This window comes from Haliotis cracherodii, unplaced genomic scaffold, assembly GCF_022045235.1.
Source record: "Haliotis cracherodii isolate W230 unplaced genomic scaffold, xgHalCrac1.p SCAF_13, whole genome shotgun sequence".
Lineage (NCBI taxonomy): Eukaryota > Metazoa > Mollusca > Gastropoda > Lepetellida > Haliotidae > Haliotis > Haliotis cracherodii.
The window spans coordinates 25778753-25798786 of record NW_027266268.1 but is presented as its reverse complement, the minus strand read 5'-3'; the positions used below and the strand labels follow the sequence as shown (position 1 = coordinate 25798786).

Genomic DNA, 20034 nt, shown 5'->3' with positions numbered 1-20034 from the left:
CACCTGAGCATTGCTTTTTTATAGTGTGTATATTTTTTTACTGTCAAAATGTGTCACATTTTCAAATTTATTAAAAGTGACTAAAAAACATTTCCATTTGTATATTATGTTAACGAATTCCAAACATTTTGATGTTTAATGTCGCCACCAAGAGACTGAAAATGTTACGTTGAAAAGTACATTTCTATGTTGTTTGGCTTCTAATCCTACATAATATCTGTTGTGATGTTTGTAGGCCCTTTTGATCATCTTAATCAATCTGGACAGATTTTTTAGTCAAAATGACTGAAATATTTACACATTTTATAAATTGCCTGAGGGAATCACATTTTACAAATTGACGGTAATATATACACGCTTACAAAGGAAAAGACCTGTGAAAACAACGTCTATCGTGCATTGAAGAATTTCCCAACCAAGACGTTGAGAAACAAGAACTAATCGGTTCAAATGAAGGAAAACAAAATGCAAATACCATAATTGCAACCTACCAAATTTATGTGTATAAATTTTAGGAGCTTCCTTGTTCGAGGAATGTATCCGTGAATATCCACACCAAGGAACAATATCCCACTCTTCTGCAGCCGTACAAAGAAACTTATTCGATGTCACATGTCTCTGTAACAATCAAATATTTTAAAAGATATATATCGTTTCGGGATATTATAACCCGTGTTCGTTTCTCAACTGATCATTTGGATTGTGTCAGGCGTTCACATAGGTGTCAAGTCTCAAGGGTCGGCTGAGAAAGCCCACGTGACAACTATTTTCATAATGTCCACGGTTCCTAAAAAATCCATTGAGTGATAGATAACAATGATCAATCAATCAACGTATTATCAGTTAACCCTTTGAACAAAGTATGTTGTTTTTACATCGGCACTTCACGCCATGATATGAGTGTATTCTCTTTGTTTTAGTAAACCTAGACATGTAAACACTCACTTTTGACATATCCACTGTGCAAGATAACAGTAATTAATCAATCAACATATTTTCTGTTAATCCTTTGATGACTTGGAACGATCCGTTGATTTACAAAAAAAAGTAAATCAATCATTCACCTCTTTCTGGTCTGCCACGTGCATATTACATAACACACATTTCACCTCACTTCAAACCTGGATTTAGATTGAATAATTACCCCAGACACAATAAATGCCAAATGGGAACCTTTGTCAGGTAATCTAAGTGATGCTACCACTAATTGTACCTGTAATAAATTCATTAACTGAGCATCAAGTGAATGACGACAAATACACAAGTGTAGGGTTATACCAGAAAATGTGGATGACAACAAGGGAGTAGTAGTCGTATTATCGACGCAATCCGAAAATGCTTTCACTGTATAGATACTTTTTTTTAGTATTAAACTATAACCATCTGGGGTATTTCCAAATCCGATGAGCTCCGCCTTTCTTTTTGTCTGTTTGTTTAGGCTGAAGAAATTAATTTACATGCGCCCTTTGTCGAAATTTTTATAGATCACAGTTAACCAATCAGTGTTTATGCAAAAATTCGTAAAACAAATATTGCATCCGGCCTCCAAGTTTATTTAGCTGTCCTTGCAGACGGTAGCCCAGTCTCTGGTCACGCTCAGTAGCATTGCGTATCATCCGGCTACTCATGGGGGAAAAAACAATAACAAAGGCAACAACCAGTCCGGGGAATTGCGTTAGATCAGTGCCCCTTTAAGGTATCATAAGGACTAATACAAATTTGCCCGTTTTAAGGTTTTGCTATACGTTATCGTTATAAGGACTAGTGGACTAAAACTGTTAGTTTCTAACACTGTTCAGCATATGATCATTGATACTGATTATATTCAGTTAGTTTCAAATGATCAATTTGATGTTGGTTTTGACTATTGCTGTGATGATTTTCCAGAAATTTCAGGCTTTTGCATTTTTTGTGTTAATTCTCAAATTAAATCTATGGATTGTTGCATATTATCAATATAGTGTATTTACATGTGATTATGTATTGATTTAAAGAATTGGGAGTATTGCACTTTACCAGGTATGCGTCTTCAATTAGAACTGCACAATAAAAGAAACACACACATTAACCTAGTCTTATGGCAGTAAAAGGAATCTATGGACTTAAGATAGTAAAGAAATGAGTTAAAAAATGAATGTACAGGATATTCATGGTTAATGCCATATTGGTAATCCATATATAAATGTGAATTTTATTTGATAGGTTCTTAGTTTAGCATAAGCATGATAAGCATAATAAGTCTATTATAAATAACCATATCAAATTCAAATATTTCATAGTATGCCATTAGCCAGGGACTTATAAAGAACGTGTTAGAGGAAACACTAAATATCTGTAAAGGTTTCCAAAATGGTATCAACAATTTCCCCATTGATGCAGGTTATTATCATTCATGATTTTGGTGTTTCAGATGTAACCTGTATTTATCTGATAACTGGATTTCATACCTACAATGCACTTACCTGTAGCCTTAAGCCATTGCATTATATGGAATGCAAGAATACATCAGAATTTGAGAAAACAATATTAATAAATGATTTCAATTTGTGGAGAAAATCCAATTTGTCTACCAATCCTAGAAAATCTCTGACAGGTATATCTTCAGTTTTGCATTGTATATCTATAATTCATGATCAAAATTAACTGAGTGTCAAACGTTTTGGATTCTACGTCCCTAAGCGTTACAAACTTGAAATTTTAGTGTCAACCTGTTGACTATTTTAAGCTAACTTATAGGACTGAAATTGAAATATGTTTAGCTTCACCCATGCTTGGTACTAATGGCTAAGCTACTGTGTTTGTGATTAATCTCACCCCTATGGGGATTTCGGATTAGAATTAGTCCTCATCAACCTATGCTGGTCATAAGAGTTGACTTAATGGATCGAGTAGTTGGGCTTGGTGACTTGGTTGATGTGTGTCCTTCAGTGTAGATCATTGCTCATGATATCAGTCACTGGATTGTGTGGCCCAGACATGATAATTTACAGGCAACCACGATCACTATAACTGGAATTTTGTTGAGTGTGATGTAAAGAAAACAACCAATAATGTGAATAATGTCAATTGCCAGTGTTTCAGATCAAGTGTAAAGTGTAAGTGGAATTAACTTTCTAAGGTCCAATGTTTATGACTCAGCTGATCATGGGGACAGTTATGTGATTGCCAGGAAGTAAGGTTGAACAAGTGCCAGTGTGGCTGTTGTTACAATTGTTACAAGTTAACATGGAGATTGAAATGGGAATCCAGTAGCCAATAACCTCTGAATAATTACATTGGGAAAAACAGAGTGAAACTTTAATGTGAAGGAAAACTCAACACAGTGGCATTGTACCATGTGTTGTACTGAGAAAAAAGCATCAATATCATCATATCCAGGTTACTGCATACAAACAATTCTCTAGTTGACTAGAACAAAAAATGAAACCATGCAAATGGGATATTTTGGTTATAATGAATTACTGACTAGTTGACAAAAGTCTTGCTGTTATCGGGTATTATCCACGCACACATGTTGGTATAACTCAGACAGACATAGTTATGTACACACCCATTATCAATCATCTACAATAACCTTTATGAGAATATTTACCCAGACATAAGTTTCATTGGTCAACTGTCACTGGATGAGAGGATGAGCTCTTTAGAACTTTTTAAAAAAAACCAGAAACTGTTATGCTGCATGTCCAAATTGTGGTTGTAAAAAATTATTTTCATTGCACAAGCACTTTCCAACAACGTGTAGAATCTGTCATATTGGTGGCATTGTCACATAAGCAGAGCATAAAGAAATCACACAAGACCTAGGTACTCATGATAATATACATGATACATGAAGAACGTTTCATAGATGCTTATTACCACAGATATTTAGTACAAGTGTAGCGGCCATAAAATTTCCGAGTCCCGTGATGGGATTCGAACCACGGACCTTCTGATCAGAGGTCGGACGCCTTGTCCACATGACCAAAGAGGTTAACCCCGTAAGCAAGCTGACAAGGTAAGGATGTCATCTGTAGGATGACTCCACGCCCTGCTACATACTCCCCCGTCAACAGAAGGCACGTCCCGGGCCGCAAAGTAGGGTACTGAGGCTTATTTTGCTCAAATTTAATATGAACGTGCTCAGCCCCACGTTGGGCGCCAATGTAGCGGCCATAAAATTTCCGAGTCCCGTGATGGGATTCGAACCACGGACCTTCTGATCAGAGGTCGGACGCCTTGTCCACATGACCAAAGAGGTTAACCCCGTCAGCAAGCTGACAAGGTAAGGATGTCATCTGTAGGATGACTCCACGCCCTGCTACACAAGTACATCATGTACATGTATATAGATCCTCACACTGCAGGGCACTGTGGATGTAGTACATTGTTAAACATGTATATCCTTGCATTATCAGTTTCCATGGTATTAAGAGATATGTTGCTGAAACTAATCACTATTCAGAACTGTTTCTGAATTGTCATCTCTTTTCACATGCATATTGTTCTTACATTTAGAGAGGGATCCTTGAGGTTTCTCCCGATAGTATTTGAAGAGCCTATTGAGGACAGACAAAAAGTATTGCCTTTAATTGAGTATGAGGGTTATGACATGATACCATTGATTCTCATGTTTATTTACAAACACTGCCTGTATGTATTTTTTTACTAATTTATAACAACCAGAAAAGGGAACTTCTAAAGTACTCATGGAAATGGAAAAAAACTTTTGCTGGATTTAATAATCAACACGAAGCATTACCTGATTACATAGATGTAAATACTAAATAACAAAACAACTGGAAAAGTACTAGTCTGGATTTGCTAGTTTTATCTTAGTGCTCAATATAAAATGTACTTTACAATAGGTAATTTGTAGGCACTTTCAACATTCAAAAATAAAAAGTCCAAATTGACATGGCAGAAACAGACTATAGGCATTATGCAAATTAGCCTGGAAAAAAGTTATCAAAACAGCAATAAAAATAACAGCTATGTTTATGTACATAATAATAATGACATGTAAGTTGTTGTTTGAGATGGGAATTTGTTACTTTTACGTTCTGATATTTTGACGATGATTCACTATCCCACAATGCTACTCACAAATCACTAACTACTGACAAATCACATGCATGTGGGTTTCAAGGACCTGTTTTCACCTGTCGTCAAGGTGTCATAGGTCATGGACATTCACCTTGATCCACTAACACCTGGTTATGCTCAGTTTCACAATAGTCTGTTTTGTTCATATTTTTACACACTTTTACATGTACAAAGACATAAAAACCTTTGATACGCTGTATTTGTGCCAAGGCCCAATTAGTACTAATTGAGTTGTTTGAATATTTATATATTTTGTATATTGACTGCATTTATCATGTTTATTGAAAATCTGAGATCGAAAAAACAGTTTTTTTTCATTTCCGTGAGTACTTTAGTTGAAAATTACTGCTGCCTGTGAGAACATTTCCCTTGTACAGATGTAGGTTACATCAAATCATTTGCCAAGTAGCATCTAAGCACATCATTTCCTTATAATGATGACCCAACACTAAACCATTTTCGTTTTCTTTCAAATTTGGTATTAATTTCCACATCAGAAATCAATTCATCATGTTCATGTATATCTAGGTAAATTGTCTTTGATTCCAGACCCATTTTTTTCATAAATAGTTTTTATTTATTATTGATTTAGCATATGTTTTGGTGGTTGTCGCTGTTGTGCATCTTTAGATGTATCAGTTGATCATTTTAGAAAGTGTAGAATTCTTTGAGACACTAGTCTTTCTCTTCTTTCGTGATATGAACTTGTTTCTTTTCATTGTAATTAGCCCTCTGGGCATGTAAGAAAATGACAAAGGGGAGCGATTATAAAACCATACACAAGTAAAATTTGTTGTCAGAGATATCTGTCATGGTGGGGAACAAATTTAGTTCAAACATCGATGAAACTAAAACCTTTTTTATGATAGATACAAGGACATTATCTACACCATGTTCATGTTCTACACTGCTGTGTACACAAGAAAATGGGACTATCAGTAAATGTTGGCGCTTAGTACAGGTTTCAAAATACCAGATAATATTGTGGAATCTCCTTCCACTGTGATGTGATCTCTGCTGGCAGTATTACTGTATGGAGACCCTCCCAGTTCGTGTTTCACAGTTTGACATTGCTTTCCATCAGCATGATCAGTGAAGTCAAGATTCACCGAAGTTTCCACACATATGTATGCCTACTAATATATGGCTACCGATGTATGCCTACCCATGTATCCATTGTTTCTGTTTCAATTTTCAAATAGTAATATTTACCAAGTTTTGTTATTATTCCTATAACAAAACTTGTTAAATATTACTATTTGAAAATTGAAACAGAAACATTTACCAAGTTTTGTTCCGAGGTAGAATAGGTCTTCAGCAACCCATGCTTGCCATAAAAGGCGACTATGCTTGTCGTAAAAGGCGACTGATGGGATCGGGTGGTCAGGCTCGCTGACTTGGTTGATGCAGGTCATTGATCCCAATTGCGTGGATCGATGCTCATGATATCAATCACTGGATTGTCTGGTCCAGACTCGATTATTTTACAAACCGCTGTCATATAGCTGGAATATTGCTGAGTGGGGCCTAAAACAACAACCCAAACCAAACCAAAAACCAAGTTTTGTAATGTCTCTAACATGTGCAACGAGCAACTTTGGCGAACATCACCTTACTGACGATCAAAACCAAAATGCTAGATCTGATAGAATGAGCCTGAAGTAAACAGTTTCAGAGGTCAAATACCAACGGGTTGATAGGTACAACGTCTTGTCAGCCAGGCCACAAGGAACATAGAGATTTTGATACAAAACGGTGCAGATTTAGCATCACTCTACTTATGACAGTGTAACTGAAGTGATATAAGTGCATTATAGTCCATCAACATTTAGCCAACATGGGGAATTCCCTTTTGCTGCTGTACGAACACAGTGAAACAGTGTACGTGGTATATGCAGTGTTATCTGCACACATCCTTTTCTTGTCAGGTTGGAACAAATTCCTGATTTATCTGAAGTGTCTGTATTTCACTTCCTGTTCCTAAACATCCAATGAGTGTAAGGCAATATACACATTGTTTACAAGTCCATGTCATTGTCTTTCCATATAAAAAATATTGTGCATATTTAAAGATAGTTAACATGTTAAACAAGTAAATGCTGAAAAGTCGTTTTCTTCTTTTTTTTCAGTTTTTGTGCATGAAGAATATTCGCACATTTCTGCAGACATGCAAAAAATCTTTTGGATTACATGATATGCAGCTGTTCCAGCCGCAGGACCTGTTTGATGTGAAGGACTTCCGAAAGGTAAAACTCTATAGTAGGATTATGTGCTTTCCATTGTCAAAACATATTGAAACATGATGGTTTTATTGATTTCAAAATACAGGCAGGTTTTTTCGAGAGAACAACCAATCTGGGGTTAAACGTAATAAAACATTAGCTATCAAAACGCCGGACCCTTTTCCTCCTTCTAATAGTGATGGTCATTTTGTTGTAAATTTGTCCCACCCTGTGGATATTCTGGTTAAGAATTGGTCGCAAGCAACTTGTGCTGCTCGTAAGGGTGACCAGATGGATCGGGTGGTCAGACTCGGGGACTTGGTTGATAGTGTTATTGTACCCTGACGACATGAATCATTACTTACATTATCAATCACTGCATTGTCTGACTCGATTATTTGCAGTCAGTGCAGCATTGAACAACAAACAAAAAAGACAAAAACTTAATCCTTTCACATGTTTGTTTGTTTGTTGTTTAACGCTGCACTCAGCAATATTCAAGCTATATTACGGCGGCCTGTAAATAATTGAGTCTGGACCAGACAGTCCAGTGATTGACATCATGAGCATCGATTCACACAATTGGGATACAATGACATGCATCAACGAAATCAGCGAGCCTGACCACCTGATCCTGTTAGTCGCCTCTTATGACAAGCATAGTCATCTTTTATGGCAAGCATGGGTTGCTGAAGACCTATTCTACCCCAGATCTTCACAGGTCCCTTTCCAATCAGCCAATCAGGACCACATGTTGAATCCATCCAAATGCTCCAAAGGAGCCTGAATGGAAAAAAAACACTTGTTTGCCATGTTGGACAAATCAGGTATTCGGAATCACAATGACTGCTTCTAATACTACATGTCAAAGTGAAATCAATTCAATATTTCTCACTGTATTGTACATGTCCTATTCGCAACAAATAACATAGAGCCATATCCCAGATAATTACGATTTCACTTTGACATATATGTGTTATCATGTTGATAGACATGACCATGACGACAGGGAAACTTTTTCAAGATATGAGGAAGCTATCCTCGGACATGTCAACAGATCAAAAAAACTTTTCCTGGAAGAGGTTTGTTGGCACGTGTGATCCAGTTGTCTACCATACAGAATAATGTCACAATTGTGTCCTGATTTGCTGGTTCAAATCCCTTGGTCATGTTGGTCTGTCAGCACCTTGTATTTAGAAGCTGCATCAATTTGGGCTTTTCTCTCACATTTAGCTGTGATTACTGAAAAATACTTATTCATGGTTAAGCCTTACTCACTCAAAACATTATTATTGTTCCTGACATTTGTCATGAAATCCTCAAATAGGGACACAAAAATCATACATATATCAGAATATGTAGTGAATATATTGAAAATTCTGCTTAACAATTCTTAAAGCAGGATATGTTTTGACTTTTATCCTAATATGATACAAGTAATGCATTACATTATAATGATGGGGGGGCGCTAGGGTGGCCCAGTCGTCTAAGCCACCGCGATTCGCTGTCCAGAGTTGCGTCCCTTGGGCAAGCCAGAAACCTATGATTGTGGGTTCGAATCCCGGTTCCCTTGATCATGTTTCTAGGTTTGTGCCCGTGCTCGTGGGTTTCACTGAAGTGGTAAACATCTGAGACCTGCATCACTTCGGGCTTTCCTCCCACATTAAGCTGGCACGCCGTGATATAACTGGAATACTGTTGAAAGCGGTGTTAAACCCAACTCACTCACTCATAATCATGAAAATATGACCAAATAGCTTGGATATTGACTTAGTACACATCTGTTAATTGTTTTTGTTGATACTAAAGTGTTTGGTCATATGATCTGCCAACAGACTGTTATGTACTGTAATCATGGTGATGTAAATGTATTGTCACACAGCGTGTAAAGTTTTTATTTCGGGGATTATCTAGACCTGCTCAGAGGCCGATATTCAGTGCCAGATCTGCAGCAAAAGTGAAAATGTCTCACTTCCTGTTAATATGTTCCTAACCAATGTTATGGCTTTGTAGTGGTGACTTCTACTTCACTTGTTACAGGACCAATATAGAGGCACCATGCTTGGGTTTATGTAGTGAATTCCATGCAATGTTAAAAATAACTCTGAACTTAAGAAAATAAATTCCGATTTTGAACAAGATAATGATTTTCTCCCGAGTTTGTGTGCCAAGGCCACTGACTTTGGATACCTAGATAATTTCCTGAGCGAAACACACAGATAGTTCTAATTATACTTTAACTGATGCATTGGATGTATACAATGAAGTGTCTGATATGTGTCATTTCTATTTTAGGTTCTGGAGACAATGTCAGTATTGTCCAAAACTGACCTCGCACGACGAAAAACAAGGTAACATGTAATGTTTTGTTCATACAATGCATAATGGATTGAGATACCTGCAACATTAACATGATAGATTGCAATTGCTTTAAGCAGCTCGGGATTGACTTTGTAGGCAAAGTTATCTCCCTTGGCAAACACGGCAGATTGTCACATCAAGCCTTTTTGTTGATCATATACTTCGCAACAATCTTTTTACATGCATTGACTTGTTATGTTTACAAAGTTTTCAGTGAAATGTCTTCTTTTTCATAAAGGTATATGTATGGGATTTAAATTAGGTTGTTAAATTTAAATTAATTCCAATTATTGTTGCCATGGTTATTGCCAACAGGAATTAATTGGTGTCCTGCCAAGGTCTGTGAAGTTTGAATAGACAATTTATTATTGTTCTACTGGTAATGATAACTGATATAATCCTCCTTCTGTTTGATGATAGAATTCTACATTTGATGTCCAGAATTTATCTGAAGTGGCCTTGTGGCTTCATTATATCAGGCCTTTTTCATTACTGCAGTTGTTTAGTAGCATTGGGTTGTTGCTACAGTTTGGGATTAAATAGCATGAATAATGGTTAAGCAGGAAATATCGTTACTTCATTTGGAGAATCTGGAATCTCTTTTATTCATATTGTATGTGTTTGACACATTCAAGGGTGATGAGAGTGTATTAGAAGATTTAATTTATGTGACAGTGGTACAAGCTCTTGAAGGTAGTTTATTAACAAATAATAACATCTTTTAAACAGAATATATGAACAGAAAGATATTTTGATGAGGCCTGATCAGTTTGATTTCTTGTTTGACAGATTGTTTAGGTCAGTATGCCAAGAAGAAACATATTGGTATATTTCTTTGTTTTGTTACGGTTGACATGGTTGATTTGATTTTCAATGTGAGAAGCCTATTTCTCGTGTCCCCTGCCATGATATTGCTGGAATATTGCTAAAAGTGGCATCAAATCATATTCACTCACTTACTGTGGCTAAACAGTGTTCACTCTGGTATGAATTATCAAGTCACAATTCTTTTGATTTCCCAAATGGGTGGGTGAACTGTGAAGTATATGTTCCTGTGCAAGCCAATACTACATGTACCATATAAGGATAGTTAATCATGGAGTGTATAAGGAGTACAAGGGTATGACAGTGATAATGTTTTGTTTGTAGAAGTTTTCCTTCTGTATCTCAACATCAGCTCCATGAGCACCCTTACTACAACCAGATGGCGCTGCTAGCCACGTAAGTCAGTCACATGACTGGAACAAGCCTTCTCTGCTTGATCAATGCCTGGTTTGTACAGCAGGCATGCTATACACATATAGCCTGCAGTTTGGACCGAACGTTCTAATTCGGACATATTGTCTGTAGAAAGCATAGCTAGAATTTATTTTGTGTGTAACAGAGTTAGTTGACCATGCTGAAAGTGATACTAACAAGTATTACTAGTCCCACTGTGATAGGGGTGTATGAGTGTATCATGGCACTGTCGGTTGAGTTGCTTCACGTCACTTGTTCAGTGACACACACACATGTAGGTATTTGTCTTTTAACACTGTATAATCGCTATGATTACTTGTATTATGCATTATTTTTTAAAGATAATTTCATGTACATCTGCATGACCTTTGGATGTGACTGATCGCAGTATGGAACTGTACTGTGTCAGATCAAAGAAAAGATAATGCATAATAATGAGATTGTATTTGTCAGTGCATTTATCATGTATATCATATGGGTGGATATGACTTTGTTTCAGTTCCTGACTTTACACAATCCTGGTAACCATTTAATAATAAAAACCATACACCTTTGTGGATGACAACTTCTGGTGTATTGTATGTAGCGAAGTTTAGATGTAGATTCTTACACCGTTATCAATGGAGTACCAATATCCAACCCCTCCAGCTTGATAACGGTGTATCCCCCGCCGTGATATTGCTGGAATATTGCTAAAAGCAGCGTTAAACCATACTCACATGAGAAAATCTCCACAACAATTGGAGGAGCAGGTAAGAAAGGGGACAGTCCCAAGAACAAATAAATAACGTGAAGTGATCAGATTAATGGTGAGCTGATAATGATAACACTGTAAACTTGTCATATTCACCTGTGTGATAACTAGGGATGGGTATTGGAGGTTTAAAGTGTATCACAATTTTGTGATGCACAAGGCCATATTGCGATATGTATCATGATATATTCTAAATTTTGAATTCAAAAGCAATCTGATTTATTAACATGATTAAGGTGTGAACTGAAGTTCAGAAATGGAACAAAAGAAGATGCTGGGACAACATAATGTTTACTCAGTCAATAAATACACAGCCATCTTGGATGCATAATCTGGGGCATCAAGTCTAAACATAAAATACATGATAAAATCACTTTTAGAAATTGCCGGATATAATGAGCATGAAAAAATGATATTGTGATACATATCGTGGCAAGAATGAACCTCAATATACCGATATACCGGCAATACCACGCACCCTTCGTGATAACTGTATGTCCATGTGATAACTAACCAGTCTCGTGGAGATGTCTGAAACTCTTGGCTCCTATTGGTTGTAGCGGATTCCCCCCAGATAGTCAGGCCCAGTCCAATCATTACACTGATGATCCTGACAACATCTATGGAGAGCTACCTGACATGGCAGTGTAAGTAAAGATGGCTGCTAGACCACAGAGTTGGCATTTGTTGGATGGGGATAGGTCTCTGTGTTAACATCAGTTTACATGTTCTGTCAGTGTAATTCAGTTTTAGTGGGATAGTCGAGTGGTTAAAATAGAGCGTTTGCTCACTTCCCACATAACACTGACATGACAACTGAATACTCGTGTAACATTAAAACCATGTCACTCATGTGAAACTAGTTTGTTGCACATATATTCTGTTTGCATGTTTAATGAATAGGCTAGCAGGCATGGATATTCGTGGGTTGTTGTAAAGCATCTAAAGGATTTAACCACAGTTGGGAACATATATATTTTAGCTGAAATAATTTTAAACGAATGATTAAAATGGAAGTTAAGTATAATATTTGCTTTGTATGATGAGTTTGCTGCAGTCAGCATTGTAAGTAGAAGTGGTGGATAGACCAGTACAATCATGACACTGTATTACTTACCACTGATGTATGTTTGTGTCAGTGCTATCAGTGTTAGAGCATGATTAGGAGGTAGATAAATGTCTGAATGATGTTACTGACTAACTGTTTCTAAAAAGATAGTGTAATAAGAGAATAAAATATTCATTTTTACTTCACCTGACTGAAACATCAATGACCACATATCAGATCTTGATTACTGAATTATCATGGAAAGACTGTAACATTGTATAGTGCAGGGAAAGGATATATGCAATGTCAGCTGATTATTATCGTATTGACATTTTAGCTGTTTTAGATGTTATAGAGGAAATATAATATAATATGTGAGACCGGGGTAGAATAGGTCTTCAGCAACCCATGCTTGTCCTAACAGGCGACTAACAGGATTGGGTGGTCAGGCTTGGTTGATGCATGTCATCGTATCCCAATTGTGTGAATCAATGCTCATTATGTCAATCACTGGATTGTCTGGTCCAGACTCAATTGTTTACAGACAGGCTGCCATATAGCTGGAAGTGTGGTGTTTAACCAACAAACAAAAATAGGATGTACCAATCATCACTAAGTCACTTAACATGCTTAATGAGATGTGATGTGATAATACTGATATGTACCAATCATCACTAAGTCAGTGTACGATGATGTGATAATACTGATATGTACCAATCATCACTAAGTCAGTGTACGATGATATGATAATACTGATGTGTACCAATCACCACTAAGTCAGTGTACGGTGATGTGATAATACTAATATGTACCAATCATCACTAAGTCAGTGTACGCTGATGTGATAATACTGATATGTACCAATCACCACTAAGTCAGTGTACGGTGATGTGATAATACTGATATGTACCAATCATCACTAAGTCAGTGTACGATGATGTGATAATACTGATGTGTACCAATCATCACTAAGTCAGTGTACGGTGATGTGATAATACTGATGTGTACCAATCATCACTAAGTCAGTGTACGGTGATGTGATAATACTGATATGTACCAATCACCACTAAGTCAGTGTACGATGATGTGATAATAGTGATATGTGCCAATCATCACTATGTCAGTGTACGGTGATGTGATAATACTAATATGTACCAATCACCACTAAGTCAGTGTACGATGATATGATAATACTGATATGTACCAATCATCACTAAGTCAGTGTACGGTGATGTGATAATACTGATATGTACCAATCATCACTATGTCAGTGTACGGTGATGTGATAATACTAATATGTACCAATCACCACTAAGTCAGTGTACGATGATATGATAATACTGATGTGTACCAATCATCACTAAGTCAGTGTACGATGATGTGAAAATACTGATATGTACCAATCACCACTAAGTCAGTGTATGGTGATGTGATAATCATGATAATACTGATATGTACCAATCATCACTAAGTCAGTGTATGGTGATGTGATAATCATGATAATACTGATATGTACCAATCATCACTAAGTCAGTGTATGGTGATGTGATAATACTGATGTGTACCAATCATCACTAAGTCAGTGTACGGTGATGTGATAATACTGATATGTACCAATCACCACTAAGTCAGTGTATGGTGATGTGATAATCATGATAATACTGATATGTACCAATCATCACTAAGTCAGTGTATGGTGATGTGATAATACTGATATGTACCAATCACCACTAAGTCAGTGTATGGTGATGTGATAATACTGATGTGTACTGGTGTGTGTGCAGTGAGAACGACCTCGAGGACACAGAAGAGCTGTATGACTGTGTGTACCAGGACGAGGAGGACAAGATCTATGATGACCTGTGTGGACTGCAAAGGGAGGAGCAACGGAAATCACAAGTAGGGGCCGCCACTCTAACTGTCACCATGGTCACTACTTACATCATGTCAGCCTGAAAACATACTTGTTTCTGATTATGAGACCAACCCTACTCTCTGATTCTTGGTCATATTGGTATACCAATCTTTTCATGACTCTCCTAGAATACAGGTTCTCTTGTTACATGTGTAATACCCTTACTTTCATGTGAGTTATATGAATAATAACATCTGGACCCAAAGGTTGTCTTAGAGTCCAGTAACGTGAAGATGGGTAACAATGTGTGACCTGGCTGTCATAGAAAATGTCTTCAGCAAAACATGCTTGCTGTAAAAGGCGACTATGCTTGTCGTGAGGGGCAACTATCGGGATCGGCTGATCAGGCTTTTGACATGGTTGATGCATGTAATCGTATCCCATTTGTATAGATCGTTGCTCGTGATGTCAATCCCTGGATTGTCTGGTCCCAGACTCGAGTATTTACACACTGCCGTCATATACCGGTAGCTGGAATATTGCCGAGTGTGGCATTAAACGACAAACAAACAAAACAAACACATGATGAATGTTGCATTACACATGCACCGCCATAGCCATGGTACCACTTGTACAGGACATGGAGTCTGTAGTAGGAAATGCATACAAGTTCTTTACATGTGATAGAGGGAAACCTTTTATTAGTTTTGATAGGGTGTATTACCAAACTGCTCAAACTCTGGGGCTTTCATACCAACAAATCTACAGTATGATAAAAATAACAAAGAAGGTAGACTGAAGCCATGGTAACATCAGGTAAAGGTAATCAGGTCATTATTTTGCGCGCTGGATCCTGTGATCTGAGGTTTATTGATGGATGTGAGCTCGAGGCGAAAAACATTTTTCTAGCATTTCTGACAGTACTGTAGTTACAATAATGCTGTCATGACGTATTTCAGTCATTTAGATTGTGAAATGAGGTGTATCAAATTATTGTATTGTATTTAACGTATTGCTGTAGCTGAGTATTGAGGTTGCTCTCCATGTTGACTGTCCACGTATTATTTCAGCCTGTGCCAATGACCAAGCGTGACCACTGTATTAAGGAGATGCTGGACACGGAGAAGAACTATGTGGATGCCCTGACAATGGTCAATCAGGTATGTCATGCACCAGGCTACAGTCTCGGGAGGTATACTGATATTGACTAAAGTCGGAGGTGATAGTGAGTTTAGACTGCAGCCAGTAATGCTGTGACATCTTACATGTATATGTCCCATGTATGTGGTAACTGATTCTTATGACTTGATTGCAGCATTTCATCAAGCCCCTACATGCCTTTATTGCCACACAAGACAGAGAAGTGGTCTTTGCCCACATAGAGGTAAGTGGTGTTGTAATGAAAGTATAGAAATGTTGGATCAATTGGAAAAGAAAACATTTCACATGTTTGCCATCATGTCTTGAATTTTTAAAATAAATTGATACATACTACTCAAAAGAAGTTAAAGCACACTCAATTTTTTCATATGACTATAGTTAGTCTGTCATGTCATGAAAGATTAACAATAGTCATAAAAAAAATTGTGTGTTCTTCCCCTGAGTATTATATTTCCCATGCAGAGGTACAATGTGTGAAGCCTGTTACTGGTGTTCACTGCAGAAGTGCAAACACAGCAAATATGTTTATATATTATCTTACAACTAGGGACCTTTGAAGATCCAGGGTAGAATAGGTCTTCAGCACCCCATGCTTGCTGTAAAAGGCGACTATGCTTGTCGTAAGAGGCGGCTAACGGGATCGGGTGGTCAGGCTCGCTGACTTGGTTGATGCATGTCATCCATCCCAATTGCTGGGATCAATGCTCATGATGTCAGCCACTGGATTGTCTTGTCCAGATTCGATTATTTACAGACCGCCGTCATATAGCTGTAATATTGCTGAACAAACAAAGAGTGAGTGAGTGAGTATGGTTTAAGCCTCTTTTAGCAATATCCCGGCAATATCATGGCAGGGGACACCAGAAATGGGCTTCACACATTGTACCCATGTTGGGAATTGAACTCAGGTCTTCAGCGTGATGAGTGAACGTTTTAAACACTTAGGAGAACAACATTCGGAGAGGCTTAAGCCGATTTTCTCGGCATATGATTTATTATGCTGAAAAGTTTACTCTATTTGATATCTTTGTCGCAAATGTCATGTCCAAACTTAAAACTCAAAACTCATTTTAACTTTCTATAATCTTTATTAAAGTCATGAATGTGATCCAGAAAAACATCAACGTCCTTGCACATCAAAATTAATGATATTAAAAGACAAAACGGTGTCAAATAATGAATTTCTGTACCAGAATTTTCATGTGAAATATGTGAGGTGGATGTTGGAAAATCCAAAATGGCTGTTACTGACGGTATACGGTCTCATATTAGGTCAGTAACAACCATCTTGGATTTTTACTGACTGTATACGGGCTCGTGTGGGGTTAAGATAAAAATAAAACATGTAGCATTGCTTCGGTTACAGGAGCTCCTGATTGTCCACCGATCATTCTCCGCCGATCTGCTACGTGCTGTCGAGACAGGCAACCCCACCATCAGCAGCGTCTTCGTCAACTACAAGAAGAAGCTGCTTATCTATGGAGATTTCTGTTCCAACCTCCCAGCAGCTCAAGAGATGATTGACAAAGTCTGTGAGAATGATGTCATCCGAAATAAAATAATGGTGAGTAGTGATTGTGGGTATGATTCGATCAATCATGTGTCTGATCCACATGCAAGATTGCAGCATATTCTTTACTGTGTACATATGTGTTATATCGGTATGGAAATATGCCCAGTGAAGATCCCGGTTGGGATTTGTGTTCAGCAACCCATGCTTGTCACAGTGGCGCTTTTGGCTTGAAAGGGATTAGTGTTGTTGGTGCGAGTATTACATCGGTGGAATGCCCTGTTCACAGTGGTGTCGGTGGGGAACTGTCACTGTCACTCCCTGGATCTGCTAATGCTTACCCTGCAGAGGCTACTTTGCCCATGCTTACCCTGCAGATGCTACTCTGCGCATGCTTACCCTGCAGAGGCTGCTCTGCTCATGCTTACCCTGCAGAGGCCAATCTGCTCATGCTTACCCTGCAGAGGCCGCTCTGCTCATGCTTACCCTGCAGAGGTTACTTTGCCCATGCTTACCCTGCAGATGCTACTCTGCCCATGCTTACCCTGCAGAGGCTGCTCTGCTCATGCTTACCCTGCAGAGGCTGCTCTACTCATGCTTACCCTGCAGAGGCTACTTTGCCCATGCTTATCCTGCAGAGGCTGCTCTGCCCATGCTTACCCTGCAGAGGCTACTTTGCCCATGCTTACCCTGCAGAGACTGCTCTGCCCATGCTTACCCTGCAGAGGCTGCTCTGCTCATGCTTAACCTGCAGAGGTTGCTCTGCTTATGCTTACCCTGCAGAGGCTGCTCTGCCCATACTTAACCTGCAGAGGCTGCTCTGCCCATGCTTACCCTGCAGAAGCTGCTCTGCTCATGCTTACCCTGCAGAATCTGCTCTGCCCATGCTTACCTTGCAGAGGCTGCTCTGCCCATGCTTAACCTGCAGAGGGTGCTGTGCCCATGCTTACCCTGCAGAGGCTGCTTTGCCCAGCTCTGCCCATACTTACCCTACAGAAGCTGCTCTGTCCATGCTTACCCTGCAGAGGCTGCTCTGCCCATGCTTACCCTGCAGCGGCTGCTGTGCCCATGCTTACCCTGCAGAGGCATCTTTGCCCAGCTCTGCCCATACTTACCCTGCAGAGGCTGCTCTGCCCATACTTAACCTGCAGAGGCTGCTCTGCCCATGTTTACCCTGCAGAAGCTGCTCTGCTCATGCTTACCCTGCAGAATCTGCTCTGCCCATGCTTACCTTGCAGAGGCTGCTCTGCCCATGCTTACCCTGCAGCGGCTGCTGTGCCCATGCTTACCCTGCAGAGGCAGCTTTGCCCAGCTCTGCCCATACTTACCCTGCAGTGGCTGCTCTGCCCATGCTTAACCTGCAGAGGGTGCTGTGCCCATGCTTACCCTGCAGAGGCTGCTTTGCCCAGCTCTGCCCATACTTACCCTACAGAAGCTGCTCTGTCCATGCTTACCCTGCAGAGGCTGCTCTGTCTATGCTTACCCTGCAGAGGCTGCTCTACCCATGCTTAACCTGCAGAGGGTGCTGTGCCCATGCTTACCCTGCAGAGGCTGCTTTGCCCAGCTCTGCCCATACTTACCCTACAGAAGCTGCTCTGTCCATGCTTACCCTGCAGAGGCTGCTCTGTCCATGCTTACCCTGCAGAGGCTGCTGTGCCCATGCTTATCCTGCAGAGGCTGTTGTGCCCATGTGCAACTAATGGAATAGGGTGGTTGGTTGATGCATGTTATCACATGCCGTTGTGTTGGTCGATGCTAATGCTGTCGGTCACTGGATTGTCTGGTCAAAACTCAATTATTTACAGACTGCCATCATATAACTGGAATATTGCTGAGTGTGGTGTTAGATAACAAATATGTATGGAAAGAGCTGACTAATGAGGATTGGGTGGTTATGAGCTGTTACCTGGTTGTTTGTGTGTCTATGTACCTTGAATATTTCGGGAGTTGCTTGTACTATCAACCACTGGTTTGTCAGGTCCAGATGATACTAGGTGGCCATGATGCACAGGGAATATCGCGAACACATGTTTTGGAATGTTCACTGACGTGTAGGCACTGGAAGGTTCTGTGTCCATCAGGTTTTATCTCTAATTGTGATCTGTTTCAGGAATGTGAACGGAAAGCCAATGAGGGCAAGTTTAGGTTGCGGGACTTGCTCCATGTGCCAATGCAGAGAGTGCTCAAGTACCACTTGCTGTTGAGGGTGAGGCACAGATTAGTGGTACAATGTTTGTAGTGCTGGAATCAAGTCAGACCATTCTCTAAAACTACTTGATACCTGTTACTGTCCTTGTTTACTTCTGCAAGGACAGGGTTTTATCTAGGATTCTAATCCTGCCCTGGCAGACAAACTGGAAAAAACTCAAATAAGAATGTATTTTAACATCTCGGTGCAATAGTGTAAAACTTGGGACTTCGCTTGCATTGCATTGTCAAAGAAAACGATTAGTGGTTCAGAGTTCTACATTCAGATCCTCTATAAAATCTTTTGTTTGGCTTTCTGTTACCATGGTAACATTGTAATCAAATCTCCTTATATTTCAGGAACTCATAAAGAACACAGACAAGTCAAACCCTGAGAGAATAGACCTAGAAAAAGGCTTGGAAGCCATGCAGGTGGGTGTAACTCATGAAGATTTATTCAGCTCACCAGGGGAGATTCGGAATATCTCTCTTGTATCCCATTCTTCATTGTATCATGGCTGGATAGGTGCTTACTCCATCAACTCACTCCATAAGTCATGCTAGTGTTGTGGCAGCTGACTCTCAGTGTGCATTTTAACACTGAGTACA

At 39.1% G+C, this 20034-nt stretch overlaps 1 protein-coding gene across 1 annotated transcript in view; it reads left to right on the top strand.

The window, feature by feature from the left end:
- LOC139459805 (proto-oncogene vav-like) overlaps positions 1-20034 on the top strand; it is a 66405-nt gene that overhangs the window by 1373 nt on the left and 44998 nt on the right. Inside the window, exons 3-11 of the mRNA XM_071241491.1 lie at positions 7218-7334; positions 9606-9661; positions 12225-12311; positions 14497-14611; positions 15638-15727; positions 15883-15951; positions 17095-17292; positions 19349-19444; positions 19786-19857. Of these exons, the coding sequence (XP_071097592.1) occupies positions 7218-7334; positions 9606-9661; positions 12225-12311; positions 14497-14611; positions 15638-15727; positions 15883-15951; positions 17095-17292; positions 19349-19444; positions 19786-19857 (900 nt within the window). The remainder of the gene's footprint in view (positions 1-7217; positions 7335-9605; positions 9662-12224; positions 12312-14496; positions 14612-15637; positions 15728-15882; positions 15952-17094; positions 17293-19348; positions 19445-19785; positions 19858-20034) is intronic.